Source organism: Syngnathus floridae, chromosome 14 (genome assembly GCF_059516105.1).
Source record: "Syngnathus floridae isolate MCC-2025c chromosome 14, RoL_Sflo_1.0, whole genome shotgun sequence".
In the NCBI taxonomy this organism is placed as follows: domain Eukaryota; kingdom Metazoa; phylum Chordata; class Actinopteri; order Syngnathiformes; family Syngnathidae; genus Syngnathus; species Syngnathus floridae.
The window spans coordinates 8,395,235-8,415,784 of NC_142426.1; the positions used below are offsets into that span (position 1 = coordinate 8,395,235).

General features: G+C 43.3%; 2 protein-coding genes across 4 annotated transcripts; one reads left to right on the forward strand and one right to left on the reverse strand.

Annotated features, from left to right (window-relative positions):
- Positions 1–257: 257 nt before the first annotated feature.
- LOC148387502 (tropomyosin alpha-4 chain-like) lies at positions 258–7,367 on the reverse strand. Of its 3 annotated transcripts, none has more exons than XM_088397324.1 (9): positions 7,107–7,361; positions 5,725–5,850; positions 2,425–2,558; positions 1,847–1,964; positions 1,701–1,771; positions 1,489–1,564; positions 1,276–1,338; positions 1,112–1,181; positions 258–595 (listed from the first exon to the last, which is right to left on the reverse strand). In XM_088397324.1, the coding sequence occupies exons 1-9, from the start codon at positions 7,218–7,220 to the stop codon at positions 513–515; spliced, it is 855 nt and encodes a 284-aa protein (XP_088253450.1). In that variant the 5' UTR covers positions 7,221–7,361; the 3' UTR covers positions 258–512. The 3 variants fall into 3 exon arrangements, with proteins under 3 accessions (XP_088253450.1, XP_088253452.1, XP_088253451.1); XM_088397325.1 differs by lacking the exon at positions 258–595 and adding an exon at positions 721–978 and having other exon boundaries at positions 7,107–7,367; XM_088397326.1 differs by lacking the exons at positions 5,725–5,850; positions 7,107–7,361 and adding an exon at positions 3,605–3,928.
- A 3,489-nt stretch (positions 7,368–10,856) lies between these two features.
- LOC148387503 (AP-1 complex subunit mu-1) lies at positions 10,857–17,771 on the forward strand. Its single transcript, XM_088397002.1, has 12 exons — positions 10,857–11,059; positions 11,569–11,725; positions 12,115–12,182; positions 12,256–12,386; positions 12,470–12,617; positions 12,722–12,848; positions 12,951–13,093; positions 13,437–13,508; positions 13,716–13,874; positions 14,026–14,151; positions 16,786–16,861; positions 17,243–17,771. The coding sequence occupies exons 1-12, from the start codon at positions 11,018–11,020 to the stop codon at positions 17,263–17,265; spliced, it is 1,272 nt and encodes a 423-aa protein (XP_088253128.1). The 5' UTR covers positions 10,857–11,017; the 3' UTR covers positions 17,266–17,771.
- Positions 17,772–20,550: the final 2,779 nt, after the last annotated feature.

The window sequence follows — 20,550 nt, forward strand, 5'->3', positions numbered from 1 at the left end:
AGCAGCCAATGTTTGATCTCTCTCTTCACACCTTATTAGGTCATCATTCGCGTAGGTTGAATAAAGTAATGAGCCTATTTTGACAAAGGAGTCTTGAGCGTAACTGAATAAAACAAGATGCACTTTTTTTTTCACCCAAAATCATTGTGCGTTGTAAGCCAAGATAAATATAAAAAGCACTTACTATTATTGAAATGTTCTTCATATCTGGAATATTATACAGATGGGCAAATCTTCAGGAATAAACAACAACCGCATGATTGTCATCCTTAGCAGGTTTTATTCAACAAAATCAGCACCAAAATTTAACATATGGACCCAAAACCATTATAAAAAAAAAAAAAAAGAGGACGGGGAGTGAAAAAAACTAAACATAAATATATAAAAAGGACTAAACGTGTTACTATCATTGTTGTGGTAATTGTTGGGCTGAAACGGATGCAATGGAGGGAACGTTTTCTCTTTAACAAAACTTTTGTCAGAACTGCTTCTTCTCTGTGGTGTGTTTTTTTTTACAAGCTATTGAGCTCCTGCAGTGTTTGGTCCAGGACTTGGTGAATTCCTATGTTTTCCTCTTTTGCATGTGATAGATTCTCTGCAATGGGGGGGGAGAATGAGGGGGAGGGGGTCAGAGATACAATGCAATGACAGATCACAAGACATAAAAAAATAAACACGGAAATATAAATATTGTGAAAAGCAGAAAGACAGAAAACAAGGTAAAATAGAAGAAGTCTTTATTGAGCTTTAAGAAGACAAAAGAGCTGTAAAGAAAGAGAAGACGCTTGACCGCCATTGCCGCCACCAGGCCATGAGGCAAAGAGAGCAAGAGTGAAAACAGAAAAGCAGCTTATGACCTGAGGTGGCCTTTTTTTTTTTTTTTTTTTTTTTTTTTTTACAAGGTGTTCATATCATTGAGGGCATGGTCCAGCTCCTCGCTGATAGCCTTATAACTCAGCTTCTGATTGTACACTTCATCTGGAGGTCAGAAAGCAGGCGGATAGGAAAGGAAAGCAGGAATGAAAACCAGGAAGAGGAAAAAGACAGGTCAGATTTAGTGGGGAAAAAAGATTAAAAGTGATTTGTGAAGAAATGTTGGAATAAAACAAACCTTCCAAGTCATCTATGGACTTTTCCAGCTTGGCCACTGTCCTTTCTGCAAATTCCGCACGGGTCTCCGCCTTTAAAAAAAAAAAAAACACGTCATAGAATCATATAAAACTACCAGATTGGATTTATTATGATTATTATTAGTGAAAGATAAATTTTGCTGACCTCCTTCAGTCTGTCACTCAGGCCCTTGATCTCCTCCTCATATTTGTCTTCTTTGTCAGAGTACTAGAAAGTCAAGGAAACATGCGTCACATCAAACATCCCTCAATAAGTTAGAATTGCCTTAGCTCTTCATTTCATACGTTAACTAGCTGGTTCTGGGAGAACGCTAGGCAGACTGGAAAATATCAATTTGTCTATGTGCGCAAATCTTGCCTTGTCAGACTGGGCCTCGAGGGACTTCAGGTTGTTGGTGACATTCTTCAGTTCTTCCTCCAGATCACTACACTTGCTGTGAGGGTGGAAACAATGATGTCATTGGTTCAAGTCAAGAGCATTTCTATCTCCCTTCATCAGAAGAGTCATGATTATCAAGTGTCTGAATGAATTAAATTAGATCAAATAATCAAAATACTGTAATCTCGTACACTTCTGCAACCTCCGCCCTTTCCTCCGCTCTTTCCAAGTCGCTCTCGAGGATCACCATCTTACGGGCCACCTGTTGACAGGCACACATGAATTAGAGCAGACACGCACACACAATGGAACGAAGCACGCAGATCACTTGTCCTACCTCCTCATATTTGCGGTCGGCCTCCTCTGCGATGTGTTTGGCCTCCTTGAGCTGCAGCTCTTGGATCTCCATCTTCTCCTCATCCTTCATAGCTCTGTTCTCCACCACTTTCATGCCTCTGCAAAGGCAAATTAAGAAAATTAAAAAGCAAATTCAAAAAAATATTACCATTCCTATTGAACAGCAGGTAGCGGAAGGCATTTTAAATGGAGCATTTTTTTTTTAAACAATAATAATAAATGCAGCGAAATAAGTGGGGGAGCCACTTCAATGAATTCAAAAACCTGTTAGTGTGTATGAATAGGTGCTGCTGTTTTGGTTAGCATTTAAGATAAAATGGACTACAAAAAAAGCTAACAGGGCTAAACATAGCAGGAAATGAGCTTATGATATGCGTGTTAGGCAGATGCGATCAATAAATGAGCTAATGCACGCTCAAAAGTCAAACAAAGCTAAACTTGATGGCAAATGCTACAGAAAAGTGCTTATGGTGTGCTCCAAAGCCTCATTATAGACAAGAGATGGAAATGTTTCCACAAAAAAAAACCATGACATTATTTTTGTAGCCCGTCCGTCACCTTTCGCTCTCGTCCGCCGCCTTCTCGGCCTCCTCCAGCTTCTGCAGGGCCGTGGCCAGTCTCTCCTGAGCCCGGTCCAGCTCCTCCTCCACCAGCTGGATCCTGCGGTTGAGGGACGCCACATCGCCTTCCGCCTGTAGCGGTAGAGAGAGCAATTGAGAAAGTTGTCACAGTTGAAACAGGAAACGCATCTTTGTCCAGAGAAGAAGGACTATGCAGGGATTACCAGAATACCCCCCGCCCCTTCTTTCTCAGGTGATTGTGTGCTTTATGCAAATAAGTGACATCATTGCAGTTTGACCTCCTGTAGATGGCCTACAAATGCTACACCTGGTGATGTAACCCTAGACTAGAGGCACAGCTGGCATCACTATATACCTTCCCGCAAGCCCTCCCTCACTCGCTCTTTTTCCTCATCCCACCCTGGATGTTGGGGATGGTGCATTGTCGGGGGCCTGCTTCCTGTGGCGCTGATAACAGTCTGATGGCCACTTCCTGGAGGAACGACTGGGTGTTCGGTTCGGCTCAAAAGGATCTTTTTTTCTATTTAAATTTACATTTGAAGCATTATCAAGCAATGTTAAGTTCCAAAAAGATTAATTTTCATAATTTTAGGAGTTTTATTTTAATCATTTATACATCTGTCAATTAATTGATGTATCAATTTAAAATAGTTTCAATTTCCACCTTGTTAATTGTTCGATTCAATACAAAACTAATCAGTGCACTTTCATGGAGGACTACACAAATCAAATATTTACTCTCGAGAAGTTGAAATTCCGAACATTTGGACAGTATTAAATTACAATTCCAGTACTAAACCGAAACGAGCTTCCTTCTCTTTACACAGACTTATGAGCGCCCACAGTGGTGATCCATCTGCTTTTTCTTCCATTGATTAATACATTCCAATTCAATGGAGTGCTTTCAGTTACTTAACACCCCCCAAATGAGTCAAGAAACGATCCCAGACTGCCGTTTCATCTCCTAAACCAAAACATTTGTACAATTAACAAAACAAAGCTTTTAAACAAATTATAGGGTGGGGCTTCTGCTGAAAAACTTCATATTAAGTTAAAAGCATCACCTCAGAGTGCTTCTTTTAGGCATATTGTTGGCTTTCTCGTGTATAATAAAGTTAACAGACGAAAAAGAAGCATTTCTAGGGCGAAAAGCTCACTTTTTCGCGCAGCTCCTTCTCTGTGTCCAACTCCCTTTGGACGGCCATTGCACGTTCATCCGCCTCATCAACTTGCTGCTGCAAGGCTTGAATTTTCTTCTTCACAGTTTCCATTGTAATCTTCCAATTCCCCGATAAACAATGCGGAGAAAGCAGCAAAAACGAGCCTCCAAGCGCCCCCAAAAAAGCGGAGTTTTTGCGGCCGGTGCGCCTTCCACAAAAAACGTTTTTTTTCGTGCGGAAAACTTTTTTTCTCTCTCTCTGCTTTTTCTGCTCCTCCCCGGGCAGGAAATATGGGACGTTGCGGGAAGTGCGGAGATGTGCAAGGAGGGAGGGACGAGGGAGAGTAGGGGGGGAAATTTACAGCCAATTCCTCCAATCCTGAGAAGTCTTTGCCTCTGGTGACATCACAGGACGCGAAAAGGGGAGGAATTTCTTTTTTTGTGCGTGACTGTGAGCATGCGCAAAAGGAAAAGGTGTGCAAAGTCCGCCTTCTGCGCGAGAGCGTGTGTGCAATAGTTTGGCAAGTGTGGACTTATAAGGAGAATGCATTTTTGTGACCTGATTAAAGGGGTGTGCTTTTGGAAGGGGCGGTTGATATGATTCAGTAGCTGATTCATGGAGTGACGTTATTGTCTCGGTGTGGTGACGAATGAGAAGGGAAATCGAGTTCGTAGAGGTGTGTGTGTGTGTGTCTTGCTTAATCCTCATTCAAGTGGGTTTGTTGAACCCAGTTTTGTGGAATGCCAATCGATTTGGGCAAGCAACCATCAGGCTCCTCACCCCTTCACCCACTCCTTTTCCTTCCTCATTGTTGCTTCATTCCCGCATTTATTTGTCATCCTCCTCCTCAGTGTGAAAGAGGAAATAAGCCCTAACGCCCATTTTTTATGGTGAGCTCTAGAAATGGTCGCCAATCTTTGAAACCATGCTCTGTGTGCAATAGATGACAAAGATAATTCAGAATTAAAGGTTTGTCACTCTGTCTGTCTGTGGAGGACAATAATTGACAGCTCCTAGTGTAACATGGGCTCCCTCTAGTGGCTAATCAATCACTGTTCAATTGCAATTCGGTTGTATTTAACTTTTTGGTGCAATTCACTTATTCATTTTATTTTGGGACAGTGTGACTTTTACATGCTATTATATGCAATACAATTAAAACATTATTTAAGGGCATTTTTTATCAATGAACTCTGGAATTTGCTCCTTCAGACCGTCTTCCGGTGCAATTTCAGGCATGCATCCTTGAGAATTTTGTGCATGTCTTATCATGATAAACATGTTCACCCAGTTTCGTATTGATTGAATGAACTGTTATCAAGATTTTTTTTCCTCACCTTCCAACATCACACTTCCTGAGTGAGCTTTGGTGCATGTTAGCTGAGACTTCTACAATAAAAAATCGCTGTAAAACGCCAGGATGTATGAACATGTTTTCTAATTGTCTTCTACAAAAGCACAACTTATAAAAAGGGAACATTCAATCCTATGTCCCACTGTTGGATGTAATGACTGTGATATATTGTTCAAGAGTTGAGCATGAGTAAGTAATGACTGCACCAAATAAGGCCCTAACGTTGATTTCATTGGACTGTGCAGCGTGTTTGCTTTAGCCTGCATTCCTAGCATTCCTGTTCAACTGCAGGCTGGCCCACTTTTTGTCTGCGCTTATGACAAAAAGCGCCAAGAACTCCCAACAGGGGCGCTTATGCTGTCCCACACTCCAAAAAAAAAAAAAAAAGGCAAAGAACATCTTATTGTTTGTGAGTATGAAGGTCAACAATCAAGATTTGTGCTTGCCTGATCCATCCAAAAGGTGTTTTCTTTTTTGTTGTGCTGACTTCTTACCAAGCATTTTCCATGTCCAGTTTACAACTACGACCCTATTGGAAGATTTGTTAAGGTGGAATGAAACCAAGGTTAAATTCCAAAAGATTCTGAACCCCCCCCCCTGAATCTGATTGACATAAAGCTTTGTTTCACATCAAGCATCCGCGTTCATATTCCGAGGCCATCAGCAAACGTGGCCATTGATACGTTGTCAGGCAACCACAACTTTGTTTTCCCCCCCCATGCAGAAAATGCGCCTCGGGTAGCATCACATCGGGCCAACTCACGTCGGCGGCCGCCTTTTCCGACAGCTCCAGTTTCTCTTGAGCCTCCTTCAGAGCCTCCGAGTATTTGTCCAGCTCATCTTCTGTTCCCTTCAGCTTCTTCTGCATAGCCAGCAGGTCGTCCTCCAGCTGAAACAGCAGTCAGGTGTTATTGTCAGTTTAGTCTACTGGAATGCTACTTGTCACATATTTGACATTGGTTCTTGCAGAATATTTTACTTTCATTAACCTGAGACACTGCTTATGTCCTGTGGTAGGTGCTCCTGTTTTGGTTCGCATCAGCAGTCAACTCTTTAATGTCGTAATACTCTTAATGCAAGAAGTTATTGGCCATTTATATCAGGGGCCAAGCAGGGCAGTAGCCCACCAGATGGAGCTGCACCTCCAAAGCTGCAGTGGGCCATGGTCTCGGCCGTGGAGGACGTCTGCAGCCCGCTCATTGTGCTATTCTGGTTTCCATAATGGTAGTGGTTGCGGGTCGACACTGATCTATGACAGGACTTTGGTAGGGCTTTGCTCCACTGGAATTGACCCTCCCATGAGGAACGTGGCTAAATTGCAGCTGGTGGATGCTCACGGCGTATTTTGTCATCCGCTGTACACTTGAGGTTGGCCAGGAATAGCTAAGAAAGCTCAAAAAACTCGCCATGTTCTAGGATTTCATGCTGACTCTTCTCTATGTGGAAGACGAGCTCAGTGGGCATCTGAGTGCTCCCTTCGGAGACTTCCACTTGAGTTGATAGATGCTCTTGGCTTTGTTTGCCATGCTGTGTCATTCCTGGCGCACCACTGTGTTGACACCGTCTCCCACAGAGCCGTAATTGTCTTTTTTTAGCCTCCTCAAGATAATCTTACATCTCCACGCTCCAATCTGCTCTTATCAAGTGACAATTTGTTGAAGGGAGGCGCGCATGAAGACCACGTAACAGTCCACAAGGAGCTTTGATTGCCGCTAATTTTTCACAAAATGTGACAAGTCCCCTCAGTGTAATCTGAGAGGGTGCATCACTGCCGTTCTGGCCGTAGAATTAAAAATGAAGCATTATTTGTAGGAGGCCTTTTATTTAAGTGGGCAACTACTTCCTAGTTTATATTCACAATTGTTCACATCCCTGTGTGAACAATTGTGAATATAAACTAACATAATTACAAGCTGTTTTTCCTGATGGGTATAGAGAGGCGTTGGAATATTTATTTGTTGAGCAGTTGACTAATTATTGTACCTACCCATTTTTTCCCTCATGGAAAAAGGAAGGTAAATATTTGAGTCAGGTGTTTATTTGTTCCAAGTGGATATAACTATACAATACAATTGCATCATCACCTGACAACTACTTGACAAGCTTAATCATGCAGATGTTACTAACAATATTTTTTAGACCCACCAGTTTGCATTTCTCCTCCGCTGACTTCTGGTCAGTCTCGGCCTGCTCGGCTCGGTCCAAGGCGTTCTCCTTGTCCAACTTGAGCATCTGCATCTTCTTTTTGATGGCCTCCATGGTGATGGGTTTGTTGGGTGTCAGTCAGAAGGGGGGAAAAGGATGGCGCTGAGGTGCTACAAATACAGAGAGAGGAGCGACAAGAGAGGAGGAAGAGGAGGATGCGGAAAGTGAAGGTTCGCTGGAGCCGCGTGTGATTTAAAGTGGAGACAACCTCGGTCCCCCTGTGACAAACCCGACATGTCCACCCCTCTTCCCTCCCCCTCCTTCCCCTCCTCCCTTACACTAAAACATATTCTGCAGCCCTCTCTCCCTCCCTAATATAAACTTCTCAAATGCTTCTGGAGGAGCAACGTGGTGGAGATGTTTTGGCAGCACATGTCCTTATTTGGACCACTGCTCCCTCCGCCCCCTCCCCCTCTTTTGGCGCATGTGTTCTGGCTTGGGAATGCTGAGATTGATGTTAATACCAGAGCTGGTTAGAAAAGACTTCTGACTTTCTTCTGGGTGGAAAAATAACAATAGGTGCCAACAAATATAAGTTCCCATTTTATTTCGGATCAACCAAACGCACCGAAGCTAATTGTTACACTCCACTTTTTTTTTTTAGATGGTTTACCTGTAACTATAAAGCACATTTTACTTTGCAGGATTTACTTTCTGGTCAGTAATACGATGTTGTCAGTCTACTTGAATGATGGATGTATTGATCGGAAGTGGATGACTCAACCAGCATACACTTGATAGGCTCAACCACAAACTTGACTATTTAGTGGTTGTTTGTGAACAATAACTGAGCAATCTTTCCCCAGATGCGCAAAAAGAGGCACTGATTTAAGGGCGGCATTTATTGACCATAGGTGGATGAACAGTCATTTGTGTGTGCGTGTGTGTGTTTAGACATGTAACAGTATATCGTTCATGTGTGATGGCTTTCGCCTTGTATGTGCCAGCTGCCGGGGTGCTAAAAATAAAGCTCGCAAGAAAGGTAGCCAGTGACCAGAAAAGCGATATATCTCAATATCAACTTGCATTCACCACGTCATCACCTAAGAGAATCAATTTGAACAATTTTTCCCCATACGTCACACAAAACATTGGATATCAAACAACACGCCAAATTTCCGTTCAGCCTAGAGGACAACATGAGACTCAAAATTATCATCATTATTATTATTATTATACAATAGCATGCTATATATGTAGCCGAACACAACGTAAGGGGAAAAAAGCTATACAGGGATCAATAAAATGAAATACGAGCATAGATTGACAGCTTTACGTGAATACAAATATAGAAATAAAATACTATAGCATGCCATATGTTCCAATGTGAATTTGAAAAGCAGTAAGGATAGTCATCGGCACTGCAAGAGGTAAAAATCTGTACATATATGTAGTATCAATACATTTTCAAAATGTAGGCATGGATTGAGAACTTCATATGAACGATAAATGGAATACTATAGCAGGTGTGAATGGAGAAAAAATATATAAATGAAATTCTCTAGCATGCTAGAATTAGTCAGCAGCATTGTAGGTGGAAAAAAGAAAGACGTTCTCGACTCGCGTTGTTTGGTTTTTAGGCATTCGAGTCGACAACGCTGCCAGTGAGGACCTCCTCCAAACCAAGCATGAAGTCATAAAATATCAGTGGCACAAGCGCACTTTCTCAAACATGAACTCACATCATATGAGCTCAGTGCCTTATTTGGCCACTCAAGATGCTGCCGACACACACGCACACACAACTTTGACAAACAATTCATTGTACTGTCTCATCTCCACAACATCATTTGCGTTATCTGTGCAAGAAGACATGGAGCAAATGAGTGAAGAGAGGGAGGAATCACATGCAGAGCGCTAGAAACGGGAACCCTCCCACAGGAAAGCTGTCTGAACTCCTCTTCTCCTTTTATGGTCAAAAACTTCCCCAAAAGCCATAAGAGCGCCTTGGGAGTGTATCGTCGGAGAAGGCCTGCTAAGTATAAAGCGGTGGAGTGCAAATTTGCAGAGGAACACAAACATGTCTTCGAGTGTGTTTTATGTTTCGTTCAAAATCCGAAAAAGAAAAGCAGCAACGCTGTAACACCTGTGCACTGAGTCAACAAACGCGTCATCGCCCCTCTGCCCATCTGTACAAACATGTCTGCAAATTATGCAGTGACAACCACTGCAGTCCTCCAGACATGAGCAAAGCAGAGGGATGAACCAAACATGCAATAGTCAGTACATTTAAAACATACCTGGTTTGCTTTTTTTTTTTTTTTTTTTTAAGGAAAGTGCAGCTTGTCTTCTTTTTTAGAAATTGACACAGTAAATTGTTCAATCTTGTCAAACAAATTGCTCAAAGGAAATTCTCCAATAAATGAAAAATTCTCATGTAAATGAATATACACAATGCAATTTTTTCTACCAAGTGTGAAATTACACAACTAGCCAAGCTTTTGTAGTTAGCTGTGGACAAGACAGTCTCCGAAAAGCGACAATCTGAACAGAACTACATGGAGATGTTGCCAAAAAATTGCAACCTAATTCAAATTGACCCTCGACTCATTTCGGTCAGGGAACCCCTGATAGAGTGTATAGAGTTACATTTTGGTTTTGGCCCCGGCAACCACCCTGTTGTGTCCTGACAATGTCTCTACTCAATCTTGGCAGTGGCATGTGTCACTTTGAAGAGGCCCACTCATCCCACCGGAGGGCCTGCGCTGAAAGGCTCCTCATGCCCTCGTCCTCCAGAGCAACAGAGGGATGGCGTCAGATTGCAAGTTATTTAAAACAGCATATATTATAAGCTCGACTACTTTACTATAAGTCACATCGCATTTCCCACCCATTACTGTGCGATTAGCGTGTTGTGGTACAGTGTTGCCTCCATTTGGGAAATTTTCTAGCTTGGGGCTCAATTTGTATTCACGGCAGTGGTAGCATCAGATTAGCAGCTCATAGCCAAATGTTTAGCAAAGTTGTCAATGTGTGGGTGTTTGTATTTGGGGATGTGCCTGCTGCATGCACCAAACAGCGCAAAGAATTAAAAATGTTATGGTGACAAGAAAAAATGTCAGGGAAATGTCAAACCTTTGCAAGCTTAAACAAACCAAAAACATGAAAAACGTGCAATATACAGTCCTAAACCTTGGTGAAATAAGAACTTTAGAGCTTCAGACCTTATTTAAACATGGATGTGCGTCACTTAATGCAGCTCAATTCAAGAGTGCTCTTAGTTGACAGGGTGCCGTGCTGGCGCTGGAGTGACCTGTTAAAACTTAAACGCAGGTGTTATCGCTTGCCCACATAGTCCCTTTGTTTGTCCACATTCCTCAAGTGCTGACTCCACCTTGAGCTTGCACAAAAATTGAGTAACACACTCAGAGGGGGGGAAACATCTGCCAGCTTTACTTTTTTTTTTTTTTAAAGTATTGATATTGGTTATATACATAAAAATTGTCTTACACCAACATGAATATTGCACAAAATACAGTGCTGGTGAAACATGGTTTTAATGTGTGCAACTAAGTCATTTTTGAATGAACACCAACTTTTCTACAGTTTTGGATCCTTAGGCTACATGGGTAGTGCTTCATGCGGACAAATAGAAGGACTAAGGTTTACCAAAGATAGTCATGTATTTCTTCCTCCGAGTCAACAGAGGGCGCTGAATGGCGTGACAAAAAACGGAAGTGCTGCTCACCTTGAGCCCCCCCAGCCACCCACCCGCCCCCCATCGCCGCTTTCAAGTATTATGAATGAACGCCCAAAATTAATTTACCCCTCGGAGCAAGTGATCAACTAGCAACGTTGACGCGGTGTGGACGAGGCGAGGCGCTCGACGTGAAAAAAAAAAAAAATCCAAGATGTCTGCGAGCGCCGTTTACGTTTTGGATTTGAAAGGAAAGGTAAAGACAGCCGCATAACGGGGAGCAGCCGGCTAGCGTTAGCCTAGCAGCTAAGAAGCTAGCCGCTGTCCTGTCGCATTCCTCGCTGGCATCTTTATGCGAGGTGGATAACGGTCCATCGATCATGTTCGTGTGCAATAAAAATAATTGCAAAATCATCTCCGGGGTGGGCAGTATATCGTGTTAAACACGAACTGACGTGATGTGAGGGCTTAAAAACATCAACAAGCTGACAGCTGTTTCCTCTCTGGTCTATTTAACTGGGATGTTGGTATTAGCAATCTTACGCATTATTATTATTTAAGTGTTGTAAACCGTTCAGATATGAAATCGTATAAATAATCGTGTATTTTTATTTCAACACCAGTTTGTGTGTTCTTGCCAGTTATTCGTAACTACCACTTTGCACAATAAAAAGTATCCAGACTGCAGCTCTATGTAAAGATTTTTTTTTTTTGGCAATAGCTCTGAAAGCTTCCTGCTTCCTAAAATATTGGTGTTCCCGTTAGGTGCTGGTATGCCGGAACTACCGTGGCGATGTGGACATGTCCGAAATCGAGCATTTCATGAGCCTCCTGATGGACAAGGAGGAGGAGGGGACGCTGTCTCCCATCCTGGCCCACGGCGGGGTGCGCTTCATGTGGATCAAGCATAATAACCTCTACTGTATCCTTCCGTACACTAAACGTGGACTCACACTAGGCCTTTCGAGCTGCCCTCCCCTAACTCCGTGACAACTCATCTATTTGCCATTTTGAATTAAGCAAAAACGATTAACTAGTACTTTGGCGCCATCTAGTGGATATTCTATGTTGTACTTTTAGTTTTTTTTTTTTTCATCAGTTGCTTTGAGACTTCCTACTTTGTTGGCAGCACTTGAATGCACCTCAAGCACAGTTAAAAATGAAACAGTAATTACTATGAATCAGTATAATTACGCACCTTGTGTAATAAAAATTCAGGACTTGCGCACATAAAAACTAAAACTATTGCACAACAGAAATAAAACTGCACTTTCATTATCGTTACAAATCTCTTAACCTTCATCGCCTCAGTGGTTGCCACATCGAAGAAAAATGCCAGCGTTTCCTTGGTTTTCTCCTTTTTGTACAAAATTGTGCAAGTAAGAATCACATTTTGCGCGGCAACAGTTGTTGGTGGATTGATTTTGAAAAGCCACGTTTGAATTCCCCAAGGTTTTCGCCGAGTATTTCAAAGAACTGGAGGAAGAGAGCATCCGGGATAACTTTGTCATCATTTACGAGCTGATGGACGAGTTGATGGACTTTGGCTACCCGCAGACCACCGACAGCAAGATTCTGCAAGAGTGAGAAATCCCATAATGCAATGCCGGCGCATACTAGCATTTGGCTGTTTCACCTCACCTGAGTTGCTTTCCCTTTCTGTCAGGTATATAACTCAGGAGGGGCACAAGCTGGACACAGGTGCACCCCGCCCACCCGCCACTGTCACCAACGCTGTTTCATGGCGTTCGGAGGGCATCAAATACAGAAAAAACGAAGTCTTCTTGGATGTCATCGAGTCAGTCAATCTCCTGGTAGGAACTAATTCTTTTAGCCTTGTTTAAATTTGTCTGTCCTGCTCTGCCATCAGTCAAGATGGCAAATCTTAAAAGACTTTGCCTCTCCATGCTATTCTCAGGTCAGTGCCAACGGCAACGTCCTGCGCAGCGAAATCGTCGGCTCCATTAAGATGCGTGTCTTCTTATCCGGAATGCCCGAGTTGCGCCTGGGCCTCAACGACAAGGTTCTGTTTGAAAACACTGGACGTGAGTTCCCATGATAACGTAGCGTGGGCTCTTATTGCCAAATATTTTAGAAACAAAATGAATTGCAATATTGTGGTCAAATCTCTTCTGTTGCGGATTTAGGCGGCAAGAGTAAATCTGTGGAGTTGGAAGACGTCAAATTTCACCAGTGCGTCCGCCTGTCACGCTTTGAGAATGACCGCACTATCTCCTTCATCCCACCTGACGGCGAGTTTGAGCTCATGTCATACCGCCTTAACACTCACGTGAGTAGTACCGTGTTTTGGGATTAAATAAATTACAGTTCTTCTCACTGCCTTTGGGTCATGTAAGTGAAATTACTGCTCTTGTTTTTTTCCCCCCCCTAAAATCGTCCATTCAGTATTTTTTTTCTTTCACAACAACAAAAACAATCAAATCATTGGACCTTAGACATAGCTGAGCATGACTGGAAAAAAAATCACTCAAAATGAGTCCCGGCTGTTATGCACTATAGCTATAGTAATGGTCGCTAGATGGCGCCTGTGTAACAGGGAAAAGTACGGTCAAGGCAATCTATTGGCTTTGCAAACGGATGATAGGGTGCGTGTGCTGTTATTTACATCTCAGGTGAAGCCGCTAATCTGGATTGAATCAGTCATCGAGAAACACTCTCACAGTCGCATTGAGTACATGATTAAGGTAAGTTCTATTGTTTGTTTGTATTAAGTATTATCGGTCGCTATGACATAAGATGGCAATTAATTCATTTTTGAATTGCCACTGCCAGTGATTTATGATTCATTCTTTTCGCTTGTCACGCACATGGCGACATTTAAAAATGACAAACTGGTTTCTCATGTTGACCTGCTTGTTTTTACCCGCTTGCCTTCCCACCGCCCATCATAGGCCAAAAGCCAGTTCAAACGGCGCTCCACCGCCAACAACGTGGAGATCCACATTCCTGTGCCAACAGACGCCGACTCTCCTAAATTTAAGACCACGGTTGGCAGCGTCAAGTGGGTTCCAGAGAACAGCGAGATTGTCTGGTCCATCAAGTCCTTCCCTGTGAGTGACTCACCAGACAGTGCGAGTTTATGCAAATAAGATTTCAGTGGGACTCATTGGTCTTGCAATGAGACATTCCTGAGCCAAACCGACTTGCTTTTAATTCACCCGCAACGCATCGGGTTCTAAGATGTCGATGTCCTCGTGACAGGGCGGCAAGGAGTATCTGATGCGGGCTCACTTCGGCCTTCCGAGCGTGGAAGCGGAAGATAAGGAAGGGAAGCCCCCGATCAGCGTCAAATTTGAGATCCCCTACTTCACCACTTCGGGCATCCAGGTATGCACGACTGGAAAAGCTCGATGCACTCCTTGAAAAGTGGCTTGGGTACCACATTTAGCCTTAAACTGATGGAAAACACTTGCTGTAAGACATGACAGAGAGAGACAGTGTCCTCGAGCTTGATAAATAGTGAGCATCAAATGAGTCATTTAAGGTCACCACTTTTGAGCCCATTGCACAACAACACATGTTCTTCGCTATCTCCACATTGGAATTCAAACAATTCAAACAGGAGGAAGTCAAGCAGCTGCAAAGGTTCAGTTAGGGATGGAGTTGTCTGACTGGCATTTGTTTGTCAAGGTAAAAAAAATGTTTTTTATGTTGCTGCAAAACAAAGCAGATGTGCTCCCTCCTCAGCTAACTATTGGCAGCGACGAGCCGCGCCGACTGCATAATGACAGTCGTCCCTTGATTATACGCGGCGCAGGAACGCAGCATCACATTTTCCCATGTCGTGACGGGGCGCATTGCGAATGACGCTTGGCAGCGCAGTCAAAAGACTTGTTTGTGCACTGCTCAGGTCGCCATAATTGCACATATGCGTTCCACATCAAACCAAAGTTTAACAATGTCCTTTTTTTTTTCTTTCACTGACGTTGCAGAAGTTTTCCCATACCAGTCAAACATCATGCTCTGTTGTTCAAGCGAAAGATTGTAAATCTTTTGCTCTTGGTAGTGTCGCCTAGCAGACTTTTCTACATCCTTAGAGAACGGCGCCGACGTGACCGACTTCGGGTGACTTGATTTTGCCTTTTCTCCGCGTTTATCGCATTCGGGTGCAGCCGGCAGGGTTAGGGTCTATATTAGAGGGCAGCAGCAGACGTCTCTGTGTGCTCCCTGCGAGCAAGTTTAATTAACCCGCGTAAATATCTGAGCATGGAAAAGTTCCTCTTAACGGCACCACTAATTGTAGACGGGCTAGCGCAATTGAAGTGCCCGAATACGTGCCACATTTGTGGTAGCAGGTGACAGACGCCAGCTAAGGTGACAAGACCAGAAGGGCAGACGTGAGCCTCTTTAAAAAATTCCACAAAATTACAGCATCAGAGCTGCAGAAACCAGCAAAGGGAGATATTACCTTGACAGCGATAAGGTATCACATTTGGTTCCGGTGTTGCCGTTTCAAATCTAAAATGCTTTCAACAAATGGTTTAGGACAAACACTGCCTCGACAAAAGATTGGGCTGGCACGGCAAAGTCGACAATGCCATCAAAATTCCATTCTTGCCTGTGCCAGAAGAGCATCATGGGGGGAAAAAAAAGCATCTCAACATTGCAAAGTTACGATCTCAAATGGTATTTTTGTGGCTTTTTGATTGTTTTGCTGACTGCTCTGGTCGTCGCTCAGGTTGCAAATTCCTGGGGTCAACTTTCTCCCTCCTGTTAAAGAAGACAAATGTGGGATCCATAGAGTCAGCTAAAAAGCCACCAAAATAACCTTCTCACTTGTGACTTTGTTTTCCTTGCCGTCTCCAAAGAGCGACGACACAGAAAGACGGCTTTTCTTTATTGCAAACAGAGTCAGAAGCGAGAATGGTATTTTGGTGGCTTTTTGCTGACTGCGTGGACACGCTCGCGCCGTGCCAGCCCGATGCCTCGTGAATCCAGAAGCCGCGGCGTTCTGTGACCTCGCTGGGTCGAGAGAAAACAAGGCGGCCAGAGGGCCGAGGACTGCCGCCAATCCGCCAACAAATTCCTCGCTTTTCCGCTCTCATCTGGAAGCTGGCGTGACAAAGACATGGTGGTTCACCCCCCCCTCACAAAAAAGGTCACGTCAGCCTTAAAGTGGTCAAATGCGCAAACGGGCTTCCTAATGGTGAGAGCGCGCACGTGTGGTCAAGTCGTCGCTGCGCACGGGAGTGCTGTTTACATGCAAGCGCAGTCGACAGCCATCTTTACTATACAAGTTGTGACTTTGACGGAAAACGCCGCTGAGTCACTCAAGCGCGATCATGTTTAGATGGAAAGTTATTTTAGGGCCCTTTTCTCGAAACCTGCCCGTGTGGTAACACTTGTCAATCCCGATTGTCGGTTAACGGCTTGTGAAAGCCATACGGGGGATTGTGCTGACGCAGCTAAAAAAAGAAAACTAAGGCCGTGTTGAAGAAAGGTGCTTTTCTCCGAACGGTGCCTCTGTAGCCGCTTCCCCCTTCTCCTGAGTCACACCGCCGCTTCCTCAAGTGCTATATCGCAAGACTCCCTGAAGAAGATGAACTCTTCGGCCTCCCGAGGGCTTGGAAAGTCTGTGGTTTGGACTCGGGAAGCGTGGAACCTTTCCTGTCCTTCGCACTTGATCTACTAAAAATACCTTGAATCACCCAAGCCACCAAACAGTCAATTCCGGTTCAGTTTTAGACCAGTTGACCATGATCTGGCGTGTGTGTTTTTTTTAAAGTCGCTTTACAATTTGTATTACAAAAAGTTGATCTCTAGGTATGGTAGCAATCAACTTCACAACAAGCAGCAGTTCGGTAGATGGTGAACAATTTAAAAAGGAGGCCAAGTTCTTGCTTCGAGGTATTTACTGATACTACGCTTGGACAATCAAAGCACAATAGTTTTACAAAAGCCTGCTAGCTATATGCTAACAAAGTGTAAAACGCTCATACGATGCCATTTGTCGTTTGTCAGGTGCGTTACCTAAAGATCATCGAGAAGAGCGGCTATCAGGCTCTGCCTTGGGTGCGCTACATCACCCAGAATGGAGGCAAGTATGCACACACACACACACACGCACACACACACAATTGATATGCAGGCATTAGGCAAGAGTTAGGCAATGGCCTGCAATGTTGTGGGAACTGTTGTACTTCTATAAAAATAAGAAAAGCTACAGCATGAGGCAACGTCCTGTGAAATCTGTGAAAGTGATTTTTTTTTTTATTCCCCCCTCACTCTCGTATTATAATGCGGAAAAGGTTGCACATGTCGGGTCTTTAAATTCACTAATTACCACACATCCACATCTCATTTCCTCGGTCGTCCCATCCTCTCGGGTTGGAACGCTCCCACCGTTTATTTCCCTACAATTGCTCCTCTTTTATTTATTCATATATTAGATTAAGTCTTGTCCCATTTCCTCCCGCAGATTATCAGCTCCGAACGCAGTAAGGCAACGCCTCAGCCGGGGCGGGAGGAAGCCGGGCGGCGGCGGCGGCTAATGAGCCGCCGTTGACAGTCGTCAGTCAAGAGACAGCTGAGGACCCACTTCTTTTTTATCATTTTCCAGCCAATGCAAAATATTAGACGCCGAGTCCGTACATCGATGGAAAGCGATCGTTTTTTTTTTTTTTTACTGTGCGGCCAACTAAAGCAGGAATCATGTTTACACTCTGTCATCATCAATAGGTCAAAAACGTCACACGCCTGATTGTTGATTCTTTTTCTGTATATATGTGCGACATATCGATGAGGTCAGTATTATTAGTTTTACAAGTGAGCCGATCAGTATGTCTCTTTGTGTTACAGTGCCATCCGCTTTGCCCTGTTTTGCCTGCTTTCAAACACGCGGAAAGTAAAGCAAAGCTTTCATACGGCGCTCGCACGGTGATTCCGTATCTATAACTCCTATGTAACCACATCTTGTAAAATCATTAAATGTATATTTAGAGAAAATACTTGCGGACTTCCTTAGTCATACTTTTTCGTCATTGCAATTCTAATTTGGTGTCTTTTTTTTTTATGTTCAAGTGACCCATATCTGACTTCACTGTTTACTAAACACCCAAAATAATTCAATTGATAAAATCCTATTTGCAGTTGCTAGGCGATAATAGCAACTAGAGCAAAAAAAACAAAAAAAACTAGATAAATAATTTTACTTGGAGCAAGTTGTAGAAATTTAGTCTCTAGTAACATACTGGAGAAGTTCACCCAGTGCCCTGGGAGTAATCATTCGGTAGGGACTCAAACTTGCGGCATTCCGCTCACGGGCTACATTCCCAACCACTCGACCACAGCTGCCTTAAATGTTCACGCTCCAGATGAACTGACACTTGCTGTGACATTGCAATTCACCCAAGCACCTTAAGGCTCCTGGGATGGAGGGCCATTTCTAAAATCAGCCCCTCCCCTTATCCCCAATCTGTGATATCATAGTCTATTTAGTGCCACTTGACGCTTTTTAAACTGGCCCGACTAGCTGGAAAAAGGATGTGAGTCAAGTTGTGGCGAACGGTCAGAGGATGCTCCCGAGACACTGTGGCCTTTGTGCTCACCTCCAAGTTGGGACCACAGTTCAGTGAGATCACTGCTGTAAAAATAGGAACGTTCTTTTTGGGAGGGAGGGGGGGAGTGGTTATGAGTCACGAAATACAGGTGACCAAGATCCACGTCACGACACTTAATACTTATATTCATAATTGGTGCGTTTTACTCAATTTGAAGTGGCCATTGTAACCAGTCACAGCATTTTGGGGAAATCTTTTCCATTTTTCACAGTCTGGCACAACTAAGAAATTATCAAATATCTATCATGCTAACACAGGATGATCAGCTGGAAAAAGACTGGCTAGTGGGATTTTATCATTTTACATCTTGTCCAGTAGTTGGGTAATCTTTTGAACGAGAATTGATCAAATACAGTCAGGTCCTCAAAGATCAGGACATTGAGAACAATCTAGCTGGATCCAAACACCCGCATAATAGATTTGAAATGAAAAGATGTGCTTTGAATGGCAGACTTAGACAAACTAATAACTCTCACTGACAATGTTTTTGTTTTTCATATCTACTATATTGGAATGTGTCCATAATGTCAACTTAATGAGATAATTAGTGCTTTGCGGGGAAAAAAAGATCAGTATGTATTAGCTTTAATGTGCACCTGTGTTGTCTCGCCTGGAGGTGCTCACAACAATGACAGTTGTGAAATGGACCATTTATACTCTCGCATGCGTATCGTCGCCTCTGGAACGGCTGGTATGAGGCTGCTAGTAGTGCCGTACAATTAGACCACATCTTGTCTGCACACTTCGCCGCTGTTTGGCGATAAGAAGCTTCAACGACATTTCGTAATGTTTAACCGAGGATTAATCTACTCCAGGGTGAAACTGGCCACCGGAAAAATGATCTAAAAATTGTGCAAGCGGCAAAAACCATTCATAACATTCCTATAAGTGTAAAAATTGAAGCACCGCCAAGTAAAACGCAAAATGATAAATTACTTACGATTTGTTAACTCATATGTCACACTGATTTCTGGTCCTATTTTTTTTCCTCACTGTCACTGATGACATCACACCAAAAAATGTCAAACGTCAAAGCAAACCCAAAGGGCAAAAACCTTTTCATTTGATTCCACTAAAAATATACTTCACAGTTATTGAAAATGATTCATAGTTTCTAGTCGAAGCACCTGTCATCTTCGCGAGCTTGTTTGGTTGCCGTGGTGATGACACAAACATTTTACGGCTAGTTGCTCAACACATGATAAAGGTAACCGCTGTTGCGTAGGTGTGCCGTGATAACAAAAGGAACCCCCATTTTATTGTTGCCTGGCAACAGAGGGAAACCCTCAACACTGACTATTGACGTCAAAGCCGAGCCCAACTGGCTGCCCCCGTGATGTCGACGACATGGCAGCTTATGATGAGTCACCTAGAGACGCTCGGCAGGTGAAGGATTGCCACCGACTTCCTTCCCATGGAGAGAAGTGGTTGCGGGCCGCATACCGTGTGTGTGGTCCTTGGCCCGCACCAGGGAAACTTTCCTGCAGACTTTACAACAATATTGCTTTAAAGCACACACGCAGCTGACTGTTCAATTTAGCTGACCTTGACACACACGTGAAACTTCTGCACCATTGCTGCTAACTGTTGGTATGTCAACATATAGCAAAATTGCTACGTAAAAACAAAAAATATTCAGGGCGATTGAAAAGGATTTTACATCTTGCACTGTAGTCCGGTGCTATTTCTGACAACATTTCAAATAACTGATAAATACTTTTTAAAATTGATTTTTTAAAGTGGATTTGTTATTTAAATTCCACAAATATGAGGGTTGACAGTGAAGTGTACAAATACGAACATGATACCTGGGTGCGACGGTCCAAAGCTCATGCACGTGTAATTATTAGCCAGTGTCACTACAGTATATTAAACTGACAATAAAAAAAAAAAAAATCTGAAAGGTTTTCCTGCTTGAATTCCATCTCGGAAATTCAGGAGCGCTCTCCCAAGTCTGCCAGATCAGCAAAGTCGACTTGTTGCGTGTGTCCTCACCATTGCTGTCAGCGCAACCGTGTGAATTACTACCGCTGCTGCTGTGGTAGTTCTCCAACCTGGAGGCTGGCTGTGGGACCTCCCAAGTAGTCTCCAAATAAATCCCAAGGATTATTTTAACACTATTTTTATGAACGGCAAATTGTCCATTTTTTGGGGGGGAAGTCATTTT

What these genes read in the sequence shown, in the direction of transcription:
- LOC148387502 (XM_088397324.1), bottom strand. Translation starts at nt 7,220, where the DNA reads ATGGAGGCCATCAAAAAGAAGATGCAGATGCTCAAGTTGGACAAGGAG. An exon ending in CCGACCGCAAATATGAGGAG is followed by an intron (nt 1,772 to 1,846) that starts GTAGGACAAGTG and finishes GCCTGTCAACAG; the next exon opens with GTGGCCCGTAAGATGGTGAT. An exon ending in TGAGTGACAGACTGAAGGAG is followed by an intron (nt 1,182 to 1,275) that starts GTCAGCAAAATT and finishes TTTTTTTTAAAG; the next exon opens with GCGGAGACCCGTGCGGAATT.
- LOC148387503 (XM_088397002.1), top strand. Translation starts at nt 11,018, where the DNA reads ATGTCTGCGAGCGCCGTTTACGTTTTGGATTTGAAAGGAAAG. An exon ending in TTTTGTACAAAATTGTGCAA is followed by an intron (nt 12,183 to 12,255) that starts GTAAGAATCACA and finishes GAATTCCCCAAG; the next exon opens with GTTTTCGCCGAGTATTTCAA. An exon ending in TCACCACTTCGGGCATCCAG is followed by an intron (nt 14,152 to 16,785) that starts GTATGCACGACT and finishes GTCGTTTGTCAG; the next exon opens with GTGCGTTACCTAAAGATCAT.